A 15,768-nucleotide genomic window follows, 5' to 3' on the forward strand; every position below is an offset into this window, starting at 1 on the left:
TTGTGACATGATTTATTATTTGATACGTGCATGATATAATATGATATGTCAAAAGATATGTTATGTGCATGAAATGACATAAGACGATGTATAATATGAATGATACGATATTCAACCCCAATACATGTCTTAGAAGTTATGTTGTAAAATGATATGATATGAAGGAAAATTGAAGGGTTGTTTTACATGATTTAATGAATGAAAATGTTGGGATCTCATGAATCATTGTATGTTACATGCATCGAGAAATCTCCCTTTTACGATGGTATAAACACATACGTTATGAGTCAAAAAAATAATCATTATGTTTATCGTAATGCTACACCTCTGACAATAGCACTAGAGAATGCTAGCTATCATTGACCAAGTAAGGGGCCCAAGAACTGTGCAAAGTGTTTGGTGGATCCGTACTCTACATGTTTGCATCTAATCCCAATAGTGTAGGATAGTGCTTGCATCTATCCCCAATAGTGTAGAATAGTGCTTGCATCTAACCCCAAATAGTGTAGGATATGCCTTCAGGCATACCGATTGAAATGATAGGTTTCATTCATGATTGTATGTGTTTGCATCTAACCCTAATAGTGGAGGATAGTTTACAGCTGACGACAACATCACAAGTCAAGAGCATGATACATGCATAAGATAGTTGTATTTAATTTCTTACCCTTTAGGTTAGAATAGGATGTTACTTTTAATGTTTATTTAAGTCGAGACCATGACACATGCATATGATAGTTGTATTTAAATTTTTAGACTTTATGTTAGAATAGGATGTTTTTACTTTTAATGTTTATTTATTTTATTTAGTATTTCGCTATGTTGTCTTAAAGATGTTTTTCAACACGTAAATCTCATGATGAAGTTTCAAATGATCATTTCCACATAAAATGATTACGTCATGTATACAGTAGTGACTTTAGCTTAAATAGAAATCTAGAGTCGTTACATTATTTCTAAATCTTATCTTTCTACGACAAGAAATAGGGTGATCTTCTTAACTTATAAATACATGATTTTTCTTTTAATTAGTCAATGTGGAATTACTCTTCCCAATGATCTCAACCGAGAACAATCACATATATCTATATCCGTATAGAAATTGAGAACCAAGCAAAGAAAAATGAATGGTGGAAGAACGCGCTCAAAGGAGATACTGGTTGGAAGTAGGGGACAACCGGTCCAATCTTGTTCGGTTAGGGATTTGCCTATTGATTCCTAATTCTCCGACCAGTAGAGGTCTATAGTTGCACCTTTATGATTATAAGTAAGTAGAATTATGGTTGAGCCATGAAATGTATGAATGCAGATGAGCCTTGACAAAGCATGAGTGTCACTACCTTCCTCCATGATTTTTACGTTACGAGGCCTATGAGGGAGATGCTTACTAAACTTTGCTAGAGAATTTGAGAACAGTGTCCACAACAATATGATACGAAATATTAATTGGAACCTACGGCAAGGTCACACCTCGAATACCTATGATTTATACGATAACGATGATGAAAGAGACTAGTATATAACAAATCAAGATGCCTTAGAACTCTAAGATGGAACTTATGAGTTAATAAGCTCACAAGAGTAAAATCCTGAAAACCGACAAATTTATCTTAAGTTGAGCTTAGGCAAGTCAAGTTAACCTAAGGAATAACCTATGACTTAGAGACGAGATTTTTAACTATGAATAAGACATCAACTTAACGAACAAACTAATGAGACAAGATTTTAGAACGAACGAAGAACCTACCAGCATGCTACTTGTATTTTTTCAGATGAAGGCTAGATAGAGCGGTCGAGGTCAGAGTGTGCACAAGCTAGCAAATAAGACCTAATGAAGTTTATATATTTTATTTGTAAAATAGTTCAAAAATAAATTTAAATATTGGAAATATAGAGATTCAATTTTTTTTTTTTTTTTTTTTAAAAAAAGAGAAAATAATCTCAATCGAGGGCTCGTTTCATCAATGACACATCCAAATTTATTCATTTTGTTCAATAAATTTTCTTCTTGGCTGCAACATCATAGCACGAAGATCGACGGCGTCAATCTCATCGGAGTAGTTCTCCGGCCGGTAGTAGCCGGTGACCGGGTCTGGAACCCACGCCACCTTCTCTCTACTCCTTTCTGCTTGTTCCCCCTTCTTCATCATTCCGTCATCCCTCGCCGCTCTTTTCGACGCCGCCATTGCTTCCGCCGTATATCCACGCCTAAGTGCAACGTGAAAACCATAATTGAATAACCCCAAAGTGAGTCGTTTCGTATATGTATATACATATATACATGTATGTATGTATGCATGTATGTATGTATGTATATAAGAAATACCTGATGAGAGCTTCTGAAAGTCCATCGGAAACGAGACCGGAGATGATCTTGACGCCGGAGAAGAAGCGAGCCATGGGGAAGATAAAAATTTGAGAATTAAATTAAATTTGAGAATTATATAGGAGAAGGAATATTAGGGAAAATAGAATTCAAATTAAATTTACAAAATATTTATTTCCAATTTTAATATATTCCTTTTCCTAATTTGTTTTATTTCCCTTTCCATTTTGTCCTTCATGTAGTTATTACAATAAATCACAAATTTTATTATACGTAACATTTTCAATTTTCCGTTTTTATTTTTTTAATTTCGAAGTTTTGTTTTTATTTTTTTTTTTCTTTAAAGAATATTTCCTTTTCTATCGTTTAGAAATTTCTCAATTTTGGTTCTTCATTTAACGGAAGTTATCGTGACAATTTTTAAAATAATAATGATAGTAGCATCAAAATACATTTTTTAACTCGAAATTTAGAGTTGAGTCATTAACGTATATAGAGTAATTCTAAAGAGTTTTCGACTTAATGAAATGCTGACTGGACCATCATCTTCCGACGTGGATGGGTGACATGTCAATCATAACTTAGTTTGAAACTTAATTTTAAAATTGATTATTTTCGATGACTCAATTTTAAAATTTTAAAATTAGAGGTTGGGTCCCGAGAATTTTTAAGACCCAATTTTAAAATTTTAAAATTAGAGGTTGAGTCGAGAATTTTTAAGACCCAATTTAACTATTTGGAGTTTTAAAATTTTTTCAATTTAAGTAATTATTATTTTAATAATGAAACATTTATTTATTTATTTTTAAATAAGTAACAACACGTTAAAATTCATTTTTCTGTCGGGTGTCAGGTTAGCTGTAGGCCCAAAAACGAAAGCCCAATAAGGTAAAGCCCGAACAATTTAAGCCCACAATAGCTGGCAGGCCACTCCGTCTTCTTCTTCATCCGTAGTTATAGTTAGGGCTTTCGGGCCGACCAGACCCCTGCGAGCGGAGTGACATTGCATGTATCGGATCAAGCCGTCGTTCTCCGTGGTCGACCATCGTTGTTTCCTTTTCGACCTCCTTAGCTTTTCCATTTGAGCATATCTATTAGGCGGACGGAGGTGAAAGAAATGGCGGAGGTCAACAGCACTGGCAATGAAGTTCCTTCGAACATGACCATCTACATTAACAATCTGAACGAGAAAATCAAGCTGGAAGGTATTCTTGAGGCGAGGGGGATAGGGGAGCTTCTTTAATGATCTGAATTATGGTGTGTTTTTTACTGTTTACTCCTTGGTGGAGCAGAATTAAAGAAGTCGCTGAACGCGGTGTTCTCGCAGTTCGGGAAAATTCTGGAAGTGTTGGCTTTCAAGACCTTGAAGCACAAGGGGCAGGCTTGGGTTGTGTTCGAAGAAGTCTCTTCCGCCACTAATTCGATTAGACAAATGCAGGGCTTTCCTTTCTATGATAAGCCTATGGTAATGTGCTTCTTAGCCTTTTCAACTGCGAGAACTTTTATGTTGTTTGTTAAATTCGAGTTTAAGATGAAGACTAAATAAGTGTTGCTGTGAAGATATCGTTATCGTTCGTATGCGCACTTAATTAATGTAATAAAAATCATAGTGGCGAATGGGAAAGTGCCAATATATTTTTCTGAGCTACGAATTGGAATTGTGTTTGGGTTATATTTCGTCTTATCTTATTAGACAGTTGAGATTTAGTTACATATGGCTTGTAAATAATGTGGTTTTGCTGATTATTGCCAAACTGACGGCCTGGTCTGCTTGGATTTTTATAGCTGATATCATTTCGACGAAGCTAAAGAACAATTATTCTTTGATGATCAAGCATGTAACAGAATATGCACTGAGCCTTTGATCTTGAAGTGTATGTATACTTCTTAAATATATCCATTGTAGGCGTTTGAATTTATCGACCTGTGCTTTATGGCATTGGTTCTTAATATTTTCAACCACATCAAGTGGTTGTCAAATGGGGCTTCGGCAAATCTTTTGAAAGTTCTATATTTGTTGAGCATTTCTTGTTTGTAAATCTGGTGGCTAATATCCATATTTTCTTTGGATTTATGAAAATGTGTCATAGGCTTTATATCTTTTTCCATGGTATAAAGTGCAGACAACTCTATATATCATTTATTCCTCTGGTCTATTATTCATCTTTTGTTAGCTGGACTAATATTTTGGAAGTGTATCTTTTGTTAGCTGGACTAATATTTTGGGGGAGTGTGGTGTAATACTTAACTAAGTGATGTTGTTTTGCAATGGTGTAGAGGATCCAATATGCAAAGACAAAATCAGATATAATTGCAAAGTCTGATGGTACATTTGTTCCCCGGGAGAAACGAAAGAGGCACGGGGAAAAGGGTATAATTTGTCTTTATTTTCTATTTGACAATTCAAGAAAGTGAAGGAACGTGTTGTTCTATTGCTTATGTAGCAGTGTTTAATCAAAGATTTGTCCATTCTCTTGATGTGGTAGGGAGGAAGAAGAAAGAGCAGCATGATACTAATCAAGCTGGGATGGGTCTGAATCCTGCTTTTTCTGGAGCATATGGCGCAACAGGGGTAAGTATCTCTATTTAATACCTAAACATTAGGTTTTGGAAAATTCTTTTTTTTTTCTATTTGAGCCTTCACTAACTTGCATAGTTGATTCTCCCACAATGTCAGTTTAGGATATTATATTCATCTGTTGTTAAAAAATGTATTCCAAGTGTTTCACTGACATGATTGTAAACTATAAAATCATAAAGGACAAGTAATAAGAGGTAGAACTTCACTTCCTGAGGCTAATTTTGCTTACTAAGAATGATGCTCTCTCTTCCATTCTCATTTCTCACTCTTTTCAGTAATTTGTATGTTATTCTATGCAATAGGAAGCACTTCATTCTCTTACTCCCTCCTCCTGGTAGTGAAAGTTCATTGTTATTTTTAGTTATTCATTTGGATTTTATCTGCCTTTTTATTTCCTTTCGCAGAGAGAGAGAAAGATATATTATATAGAGAACGAAGAAACGTACCATGGGGGTTATTTGCATTTATTTCTTTTTTTCATTTCATATATCACAATGTGATGATTGTTAAAGAAGCCTTTACCAAATGATTCAACGCTTTAATTTCTGGGACTTAGTTGGTGATGTCTTCATGAGTAGATGTATTCTTGTATGTCTTTTATCTATTGACTAAGTTTTAAGGCGGCAAATCTTGGTTGACATTCATCGTATGAATAATTTTGATACTTAATTATGTTTATTTATTGGAATTTATATGTTACTAACGCACAGGTTCTCTTTCCTTCCCCCCTTCTGAAAATGGTGCAGCATTCTCAAGTCCCTTATCCAGGTGGAGTTATGGTACCAGAAGCACCTGCCCCGCCCAATAGCATTTTGTTTATACAAAATCTTCCCCAGGAGACAACTCCAACGATGCTACAAATGCTTTTCTGTCAGTATCCTGGTTTTAAGGAGGTTCGTATGGTTGAAGCAAAGCCAGGTATTGCATTTGTAGAGTATGGTGATGAGGTACAATCGACAGTAGCCATGCAAGCACTCCAAGGTTTTAAGATGAATCCACAAAATTCAATGTTGATAACCTACGCGAAGAAATAGGATATGAATCTCGTTCTTCACTGTATGGAAAGGCGCTATTATTCGATGCTCAGTACAGGAGATTATTTGTAAGATATGGTCATCTTGTTCTGGCTGGAAATTCTAGTCGGCCGTGACTTGTATGATATAATCAGATCAGTTCTCTTAACCAGGAATAGAAGAGATCTCAGATCACAGCGGGATCACAGTGGTTGCCATGATTAGCCGTGAACTCATTCATCATCACATTTTAGTTCTCATTTTCATAGTAGTATTTCCTTCTAGTTGTGCTATAAAATAGACCGAAAGTCGTTATAATTAAGAGATTGAAGTGCTGATGATGTTGAGATCTAATTTGGTACAGACTTTATTTTACTGAACAGCAAGCTCTACCGGTACCAGATTACAACAATTCCACCGTGCAAGCACAATGAGCTGCTGCTGAAGTGTTGAGGGAGAAATCCAGTAAGTACAGCTTAATTCTTGAACTGAATTTTGTCTAGTATGTAGATTACTCGAGCCTTAGGTGTAGCAGAATTTTACTTTTACGACGTAGCGAGTTCGAGTATGGTTGATATTGTAGATTTTGTATTTGTTATATTGGAGAATGAGAGTTGGCTGGAAGAAAAAAAAGTTTGTATGAACAAAACATTTATTTAAGCATATGAATCAAAATAACTGTGAAAAATGATTAGATATGTGAGATTAGATTGGCCCTTGTATAGGGTTCGGCGACCCTTGAGTTTCTGATGGCTTCTGTTGGGAGTAGGAAAATGACGATCGGAATAGTGGACCCAAGGCTTATGAAACTTGGATGTAGGCCTTTTATCGTAATTAAATGGAAGTATCTTGTGATATTTCTCCCGATAAGCTCTGGCATGAACTCGCAAGTTCACATAGTTCGAAAGATGGATGAGAAGGTTCAAAGATGGTTGGGACTCATTTTGAAGTTAACCTTAAAGAAATCCACACATGATTGACTTGAATTCAACACATCCTCAAGTGGCCAGTCTCATTGGAGAGGGCATTAGATGGTGTCGTATATAAGAGAAAAGTTCAAAATTTAGTAGTCATCTTTTCCTATTCTTCAACGAAACCCATATAGTTGATCCTCGATGAACGTCACAACCTACGACCTTATAGCCTTTATTTATAATTAGAAACTACACTCTGCAAACGGGTGTGATGAAAATTATCCTTTACTCAAAGTCACTGAAAAAAGAAAGAACAATTCAAGCAATGGAGAATGGATGGAGTTCAAAATTTCTTGATAAAGTCATGGATGTGAGTACTGATTTCATGTGGCCTTTCTTGGTTGATGAAGTGAGCAGTATCTTTCATTACTATCACTTCCTCCAGAAACGGCACATCCTTCTTGAATCCCCCATTGTGGATATATTCCTTGGCTCCTGGAAACTGGTAGGTCAGATCCAAATCCCCGATGATGAACTTCACCGGCACTCGAACCTGTGCCTTTGTCCATGATGCAGTCAGCTCCCAAGTTCTGCAACAAAAAAACATGATTTGAACTTGAAAGGAATGGAACAATTGGATTGAACTAATAAGAACAGAGCAATCTGAATGGCTAAATCTACGACTTACAGGTCGAAGGCTCTGTAGTAGTTCAATCCTCCAGTAAAGCCTGTCCGCTTGAAAGTGGTAGCAAAATAGTTGATATCTTTTTCTGTCAGCCAAGAAGGAAGGTTTTCTGGGGATGGGATAGAACGAACTCCAACCCCTTTGGGCAGTTTTGGAGGATCTGATCTTCTACTACAGAGAAATTTCTTGAATAACTCAGCTGTGTCAATGGAGGCAAAATCTTCTTCAGCCTCTCCTGGAACCTGTTAGGATCCAATTCATTTTAGTTTCTGCTGTTTATATGAACGTGAAACTTTCTGGTGATTCAATCAAATGGGGCTCTTTAAATAAGTACAACTTAACAAATTAAAGAGAACATGATTCTTTGATATGAAGACATATCGTGAGATTTCACATTGGTTGGAGAGGGGTCGAAGCATTTCTTGTGAGAATCTCTCCCTAGTAGACGTATTTTAAAATCGTGAGGCTAACAGCGATACATAACGGGACAAAGTGGACTCGTTACAAATGGTATTAGAGCCAAACACCGAGCAGTGTGCCAGTGAGGACACTATCCCCCAAGGGGATGGATGGCACACTAGCCCTCAAGGGGATGATCTCACGTTGATTAACGAGGGGAATGAATATTCCTTATAAAGGTGTGAAAATCTCTCCCTATTAGTTGGGCTCCAAAGGGATGGATGATGAGATCTCACGTTAATGGTAGAGCGAAATGAATCTAAAAGGGTGTAGAAATCTCTCCATAACTAGGCCGCAAGGGGATGGATTGTGAGATCTCACATTAGCTTAACTCGGGGATGGATTGTGAGATCTCACATTAGCTTAACTCAAGGATGGATTGTGAGATCTCACATTAGCTTAACTCAAGGATGGATTGTGAGATCTCACATTAGCTTAACTCAAGGATGGATTGTGAGATCATGATCTCACGTTAGTTGGAGAAGAGAACGAATCATTCTTTATAAGCATGGAGACCAAACGCCTATAAATAACAGGGCAGTGTGAGATCTCACCATGGTTGGAAACGGAACTGAAGAAGGCTAAACCATGAGTTAACCAATCTTATAATTGACCCTCTAACATAAGCAACTAATACAAATTATATTCACCTGAAACCTGCAAATGTAGAAGTCATCACCAAACGCAGATCTGAAACCCTCAACAAAAGGAATTGCAGGGTTCCTAGGTATGAACTGGACGCTCAGATTCACCAACGCCTTGATTCTATCAGGTCTAAACAGGCAAAAGTACCACGCGATGATCGCCCCCCAATCGTGCCCTACAACAAACACCTTCTCAATCCCAAGCTCATCCAAAGCCCCAACCAAATCGCCGACGATATGGAGCACAGTGTAGGAAGTATGCGATTCCGGGGACTCGGTATCGCCATACCCGCGGAGGTCCGGCGCGATGGCCCGATATCCGACGGAAGAAAGGTAGAGAAGCTGGTGGCGCCATGAGTACCAGAGCTCGGGGAAGCCGTGGAGAAGAAGAACGACGGGGCCTGTGCCTATGGAGGCGATGTGCATTTTGATTCCATTGGTGTTGATGGTGGTGTGTTCGATCGCGTCCATGGCAGCTCTCTGTCTCGATTTCTCTAACAACTATCGGAAATTGCAGAAGAACTTCCTGCAAGTCCAAGATCAACGGCCGGCACGGTGAGTAATCTTCGAAATCTTCATCCGTTTTCGTCTGATAGTGTGCGTTTCGTAGTGAACAAGATCATTAACCGCATTGAAGGTGGCTTAGCCATCTCCATGGAATGTGGAGTGAAATGACATAGTGGCCCCGCCATTACCAAGAGGGAGTATATGGGAAAATATCTTCCATTTTATAATATATATATATATATCTATATATTTTTTTTTTTAAGTAAAAAAATATATTAAAGTATTATTTTAAAAAGTTATTTATTATTTCTATAATTTTTTTTTACAAGTTTTTCATAATTATTGAGGATAAAAAAAATTAATAATTTTTTTAAAAAAATTATTTATTATTACTATAAATTTTTGGGGATTTTAATAAATATTGCATATTACTTGTATTTTGTTATTTTTGATATTTTATTCTTCCTCTATTTTTCTATTTATTCAGGCATGGGACAATTATCTAATATAATTCTTAACGAACAACGTGTGATAATAATTGTTTATTAGCTCAACATGAACACATATAAGTTAAGAATTTGAACTTCTAATTATTTGGTCGATAATTTTTGTTTTGTTTACTTGCAGATAAAATATTTATTATTTTGTGAAATTAATATTTCAAAATTTCAACTATAAAAAAAAATGTTGAATTGCAAGTTTAGTTTTAAACTTTGAATTTTGTATCTATTTAGGGTTTAATATATCATATATAATTTAAAATAATTTAAATATAATTAATCAATTAAATATAAATTTGAATGTTATTATCAATGCGACTTATTTTACTCAAATTTAAAATTTATGGATTAAATTTGAAATAAAAAGATTAAAAAATATAAAATTTTAAAGTTGTGAGACTAATTTTGTAATTCTGAAAAGAAAAAAAAAATTGATGGAAATTACTTGTTAGGGTCCCGCGAAAATGTTAAGTTCTCTCATTTTTCAAACAAAAATAATGGTTTTCTAAAAAAACAATTTAAATGAGAAAATTTTGAAGTTTCAATTTGCTAAAACCCTCCACTCCAATCTGAAAGTTGAATTGGTTTCAGAAGCTCACTGAAAATTCTGTAAAGCTTGAAGCATTTCCGCCATTGCCAACCTCGAAAAACCCCCAAATTTCTCTCTTCTCACCTCGGAGTGCGCCTCTCTGTGATGCTCTCCTCATTTCCTTTGCTACTTCGTCTCGCAATTCCAGAGTGAACGACCAAAAATGCTACATGAACTTCTACTTGCTCTACTGGGTTACACCGGCGATCTGATAATTGACGAAAGAGAGCATTACAATCTTCTAGGGTTGAATCATTTACCTCCCGATGCCCCCATTTCCGGCGAGCCCACGTTCAAGCTAGCCCCTGATATCTCCTTTCTCGAACCCAGCGAAAGGTACGCCCACAACCCACTTCAATTCTGTTCTTTTATACAATTTGTTCATGATGGTTTTCTATATTCCGATTCAGGGACTTAATTCAGAGGATCATCGTGTTAGGATTTTACTACAGAGAACTCGACCGCTTTGCTACTAAGTCTAGAAATTTGAGTTGGATTCGTTCTAGTAATGGGTCTTCTTTACCCAATTCTGTGGAGTCGTCTAAAGATAAAACTGAAATCCCCAGTGTGTATAGGAGGGCCATTGCTAATGGCATCGTAGAGATACTGTCTGTTTATAGATCTGCTGTTCTTCATGTGGAGCAGAAACTGTTGTCTGAAACGGTGCCAATTTTGGCAATAGTCACCCAGGGCCTCGATAAGGTTGGTTCTAAGATGATGGGATGCCCTTTGTTCTGTACGTAATTTTGTTGTCCAATGATTGTAAGATGATGCCATGGATTTGACTTGTTTATTGATTGTATTTTATAGTTCTTTGTTCTTTTTCCACCTCTGCATCAACTCGTTCTTGAGATCGAGCGTGACGATATTCGAGGTGGCCAATTACTCAATCTTCTTCACAAACGTTGTCACTGTGGTGTGCCTGAATTGCAGACTTGCATTCAAAGGTATTCAAGTCTCTTCCTGAATCCGAGGCCTTGCTTTCCGTATCCTATATTCATCTAAATTGTTCATTCTTCATTGTAGAAGACGAGTTTGCTAGCTACATTTTATTGGAAAAGCTTAATCTGTTAAAATTTTATTGTCTCTTCTTTTTTCATATCTTTCCCTCTGCCAAAAGAATAGGCTTCTTTGGCATGGTCATCAGGTAATGTACAATCAACTAGCATCATGGATGGTTTATGGGATCCTTCAAGATAAGCATGGAGAATTTTTCATCAGAAGGTAACTCTAAGAATTGTTGTATCTTATTATAGCCAACATGGGTTAGATTGTAATTGTCTCGGACTAAGAAACCGTTGTCTAGAGAGAATAAGTGATAGATGGTCAATCTTGATTTAATTTTTCTTGTTCACGTTCTTTTGTATACATTTGATAATTTTTTACAATCTAGAAATGCACGAGTAATTTTATGATCATCAAATTGATCAGGCAGGATGGCAGGGAGACTGATCAAGGCTCAGCTGTACAAGTTCTGTCAGAAAAGTTAGGACGCTTATCGACTGATGAATCCTTGACTGATTGGCACCTAGGATTTCACATTTATCTGGTACGTTCATTGCCACGTCTTCTACCGATACTACAGTTTTCTTATTCAATGATCACTGCTTTTCGTTCTTCATGTAGTAACTTAGATTTGAACCGAATTTCAATGGCATTTTCAACATCTTTGTAATTTATCATGGGCTCATCTTGACTGGTTTTTCATCTCCATTTTCTATATGATACATACCATATTCTCACATATTACTTCAATGCTTGCTTCCTTCGGCCCATTTTCTTCTAATATCTATGAGTGTTCGGGTCATCTTGCATGCACATAGACTAATAACCTCACAACGCTCTTCTGATGGGCCTTTTATTAAATTCTGTTGAAGTGCACTAATAATTGTTGACACATCGTGTTTTGAACAGGGGTTTGAATCTGAACATAATTGCTAACCGATCTTTTCCTTTTTCGCTTTGCTTTCAGGATATGCTTCCTGATTATATTCATATGAAGGTTGCAGAATCAATTCTTTTTGCTGGTAAAGCCATTAGAGTTCTTCGGAACCCAAGCAACGCCTTTTGGTGTCAGGGTGCTGGAAACCAATCACATTCACATATGCCTAGATTACCTCTGAAGATTAAAGGAAATACAAGAAACTTTCCCCTTCAAAAGGAACCTTTTTTTGCCACAAAGTTGACTGGAGAAGAATTGCTTCTGCAATCTGAAGCTGATAAGATAGAAGCCATGCTTTTAGATCTCAAGGTTTAGACAATAATTTCGATTAGATTACCCCTGGAACATGGATTGGCTTAAATTTGTTTCCTATCTGCCTATCATAACATCTGTACTTAGAGAAATGGCCTTTCATTATGTACAGGAATCATCTGAGTTTCATAAGAGATCATTTGAGTCTGCTATTGATTCAATTAGGGCTATTGCGGCTAGTCATCTCTGGCAGGTTCTGATTGTGGAACATGTAGTTCTACCTTTTATTTCATCCTTTTATAATTTGCTAACATATCTCGGCAGCTTGTAGTTGTGCGTGCTGACCTGAATGGACACCTCAAGGCCTTAAAAGACTATTTCCTTTTAGCAAAAGGTGATTTCTTCCAGGTAAGAGATGGACTAATATGAATTTAAGTTCTTTAGTTTATTCTTCAATTATCTTTTATTGTTCGTATATATGTTGTAGAAGACTGGTTCCCGGTTTCGGTAGTCATTAAGAAGAAACTTTAACTGAGATGTCATCTCCACATTTGTTCCCATGTCTTTGTTGTATTCATGTGTTTATATTCTATATCCTTTGCTTGATTTTACCTTAATAAAATATGCTAGAAGACCAATATCTTTTGTTGTTTGAGCTTACTGGTGTTAGAACATTCCTTATTGTTACTTTATATTATATTATGCTGATAGGATGATTGGTTATTCTAGTGTTTTCTTGAGGAAAGTCGCCATTTGATGCGTCTACCCCCTCGCCAGTCGACTGCTGAAGCTGATCTTATGATCCCATTTCAGTTGGTAATTTTTCTTGTGCAAGATGATTTGTTCTCGACTATTCTAGTTCTTCATTATTTACGTGATTGCATAAACTTTGTTTCCATAATTCACATACCATGCAGGCTGCAACAAAGACTACAAGTGATGAAGACAGATACTTTTCGAGGGTATCATTGCGGTAAGTTGTTGCTAAATTTATTCCAATTCTAAATATATATATACCTATATATACACACACACACATTTATATGCACATATAATGTGGAACCAGCTTAGCTCTTAATCGTGCCTATGGTAATCTTTTGGTAATCCTTTTCACTTATACTAGGATGCCATCGTTTGGAGTCAAGGTCAAGTCTGCCCAAGGAGACCCGAAGGAAAAAACTTACACCGATGGAAATCCTGGGGGTGCTCTATCAAATTTATCTTCAGATATGTCTCTTGATGGCTGGGATAGTGTTGCTCTTGAATACTATATTGATTGGCCCCTGCAGTTATTCTTTACTCAAGAAGTGCTCTCTAAGTAAGCAATGAATGTTATCTTTTTGGATAATAGGAGTCTTAAGGGTCCACTACTTCCCAAGGCTTTGCCTGCTTCAAGGCGAGCTCCAAGAGACAACAAGGGCTTAAGTTACTATGGATCTTTTAGTCGTCCCATTTGCTTTTAAACAAACGCATAGATTACGACGAGAGAATATCGTTATTTGCAGGGGTTTAAAAGTGCTTACAATGGAAGCAGAGCATGTTTTTTTGAGTATCCATTGTAAACTCGTATTTTGTGTGTTCTTGGGAGAGTGGGGAGCTTATGAATCCCTTTGGCTAAGCCAAAACCATTCATGAACAAATTTAGATTTATCGAATACGTTCTTATTAACATAATGCTGCATCTTTCAACTGTTGACAAGATGAATGATTCAGGTATTGCAGGGTCTTCCAATATTTATTGCGGCTGAAGCGAACGCAAATGGAACTGGAGAAATCATGGGCATCCCTCATGCACCAAGATCATGCTGATTTTTCTAAAAATCGCAATGCTCGATTTGATGGTTCGATATCTCCACAGAAAAGGCAACGTTTTAGACAGATGTGGCGTGTAAGAGAACACATGGCATTCTTGATCAGGAATCTTCAGTTTTATATCCAGGTCAGATTTAATACCTTCTATTGACTTCAATGTCATGCACTTGAAATATCACTCATTATTCGTAAATAAGTTCGTTATTTGTCATCTAGGTCGACGTGATTGAATCTCAATGGAATATTTTGCAAGATCGTATCCAAGATTCTCATGATTTTACGGAGCTCGTAGGATTTCATCAAGAGTATGTATAGTGACTGATTTTATATGGTTTTCTTAATGATTCGTCTATAACAGCTTGTCTTCACCATCTTTGTTTTTAAAACATTTTGATCAGTTGGTTTTTGATGAGCTGATCTTAGGAGGCTTCAGAGATAATCTGTTGTAATAAATTGAAAACTTCTGCTAATGCATTTAAGCACCTGGTGCAGGTACTTATCTGCTTTAATTTCACAGTCATTTTTGGATATCGGTTCGGTTTCGAGGATACTGGATGGCATAATGAAGCTTTGCCTACAGTTTTGCTGGAGTATAGAAAATCAAGACAAAAGCTCAGACCCTTCTGAACTGGAGCACCTAACTGAGGTGTAGCATATAGTTTTACACACAATTTTATTTCATAGCTCTTGATCAGATATTCCTAAAATGGTATAGATGTCTTATTATGTGATACCATTACATTTGATTCTAGGAATTCAACAAGAAATCAAACTCCTTATACACGATTTTGCGAAGTAGCAGGCTGGTCGGGAGTCAAAGGGCTCCATTCCTGAGACGTTTCTTGATGCGTTTGAATTTCAATTCCTTCTTTGAGGTAAAAAGTCTCTCTTTTCTTTATTTTTATTTTCAACTCTTAAAGGGCTTGGTAGTTAGGCATCCAAGATATTTAGAAATAGACCTCGTCGAAAACTTAATAACTTCAAACCTTAGTTTTCTTCTCGAGCTAGGCTCGGAGTGGGTGAAGCCTCCTCCTTAGAGATTCGTGGGATAGATAGATTATATGAGTATAATTTAAGGAGTGGAACCCTGAATAGCTTGGATATTCAAGAAGTGTTTTCGTGTATGCTTTTAGTTGAATGATGCATCATTTTTGTTGTTCTACAACAGGCCACTGCAAGAGGAGTGCTCAACGTTGTTGGACCACGTCCAGCAGCACTTCCTGTCCTAAATCAACAATAGCACCACTTTCATGTTGCCGATATTCACTGATAACTCAGATGTGCTCATTTGTGTTCATTTGTAGTGTAGAATCATATATATATATATAGATTTTGGTCATGGAAGATAGAAGAACTTCGGATGGATATTGCTGGTTGAACCAATCGTGGGTAGGATTGATTTTTTGTCTTTGTTGTTATTACAATCTTCATGAACGAAATTGGAGATGGGGTGAAGAGTTTCAATGGAAATTTTATAGGTAATTATTTCACGTACCTGTTCTTCCTATCAAAGCATATACTCATGAACTTTGGCTATTTCTTCA

At 36.6% G+C, this 15,768-nt stretch overlaps 4 protein-coding genes across 5 annotated transcripts; 2 read left to right on the plus strand and 2 right to left on the minus strand.

Annotated features, from left to right (window-relative positions):
- Positions 1 to 1,889: 1,889 nt before the first annotated feature.
- LOC111441545 (protein SENESCENCE-ASSOCIATED GENE 21, mitochondrial-like) lies at positions 1,890 to 2,404 on the minus strand. Its single transcript, XM_023078586.1, has 2 exons — positions 2,327 to 2,404; positions 1,890 to 2,208 (listed from the first exon to the last, which is right to left on the minus strand). Exons 1-2 carry the CDS (start codon positions 2,398 to 2,400, stop codon positions 1,980 to 1,982), a joined length of 303 nt encoding a protein of 100 aa, XP_022934354.1. The 5' UTR covers positions 2,401 to 2,404; the 3' UTR covers positions 1,890 to 1,979.
- Positions 2,405 to 3,289: 885 nt separating this feature from the next.
- On the plus strand, positions 3,290 to 6,616 carry LOC111441543 (U1 small nuclear ribonucleoprotein A-like). Its single transcript, XM_023078584.1, has 5 exons — positions 3,290 to 3,531; positions 3,619 to 3,791; positions 4,604 to 4,697; positions 4,813 to 4,898; positions 5,654 to 6,616. The coding sequence occupies exons 1-5, from the start codon at positions 3,444 to 3,446 to the stop codon at positions 5,939 to 5,941; spliced, it is 729 nt and encodes a 242-aa protein (XP_022934352.1). The 5' UTR covers positions 3,290 to 3,443; the 3' UTR covers positions 5,942 to 6,616.
- A 422-nt stretch (positions 6,617 to 7,038) lies between these two features.
- Positions 7,039 to 9,309, minus strand: LOC111441538 (epoxide hydrolase A-like). The gene is made up of 3 exons (XM_023078577.1): positions 8,629 to 9,309; positions 7,523 to 7,761; positions 7,039 to 7,424 (listed from the first exon to the last, which is right to left on the minus strand). The coding sequence occupies exons 1-3, from the start codon at positions 9,091 to 9,093 to the stop codon at positions 7,178 to 7,180; spliced, it is 951 nt and encodes a 316-aa protein (XP_022934345.1). The 5' UTR covers positions 9,094 to 9,309; the 3' UTR covers positions 7,039 to 7,177.
- Positions 9,310 to 10,131: 822 nt separating this feature from the next.
- Positions 10,132 to 15,718, plus strand: LOC111441869 (gamma-tubulin complex component 4 homolog). 2 transcript variants are annotated; one of them, XM_023079039.1, is made up of 17 exons: positions 10,132 to 10,554; positions 10,629 to 10,920; positions 11,029 to 11,165; positions 11,344 to 11,442; positions 11,650 to 11,767; positions 12,191 to 12,469; positions 12,585 to 12,665; positions 12,737 to 12,820; positions 13,142 to 13,228; positions 13,330 to 13,385; positions 13,536 to 13,730; positions 14,126 to 14,351; positions 14,441 to 14,529; positions 14,717 to 14,870; positions 14,977 to 15,099; positions 15,393 to 15,512; positions 15,577 to 15,718. In XM_023079039.1, exons 1-16 carry the CDS (start codon positions 10,382 to 10,384, stop codon positions 15,462 to 15,464), a joined length of 2,265 nt encoding a protein of 754 aa, XP_022934807.1. In that variant the 5' UTR covers positions 10,132 to 10,381; the 3' UTR covers positions 15,465 to 15,512; positions 15,577 to 15,718. The 2 variants fall into 2 exon arrangements, with proteins under 2 accessions (XP_022934807.1, XP_022934806.1); XM_023079038.1 differs by having other exon boundaries at positions 15,393 to 15,718.
- Positions 15,719 to 15,768: the final 50 nt, after the last annotated feature.

The sequence above is a fragment of the Cucurbita moschata genome, unplaced genomic scaffold (genome assembly GCF_002738365.1).
Source record: "Cucurbita moschata cultivar Rifu unplaced genomic scaffold, Cmos_1.0 Cmo_Scf00004, whole genome shotgun sequence".
Lineage (NCBI taxonomy): Eukaryota > Viridiplantae > Streptophyta > Magnoliopsida > Cucurbitales > Cucurbitaceae > Cucurbita > Cucurbita moschata.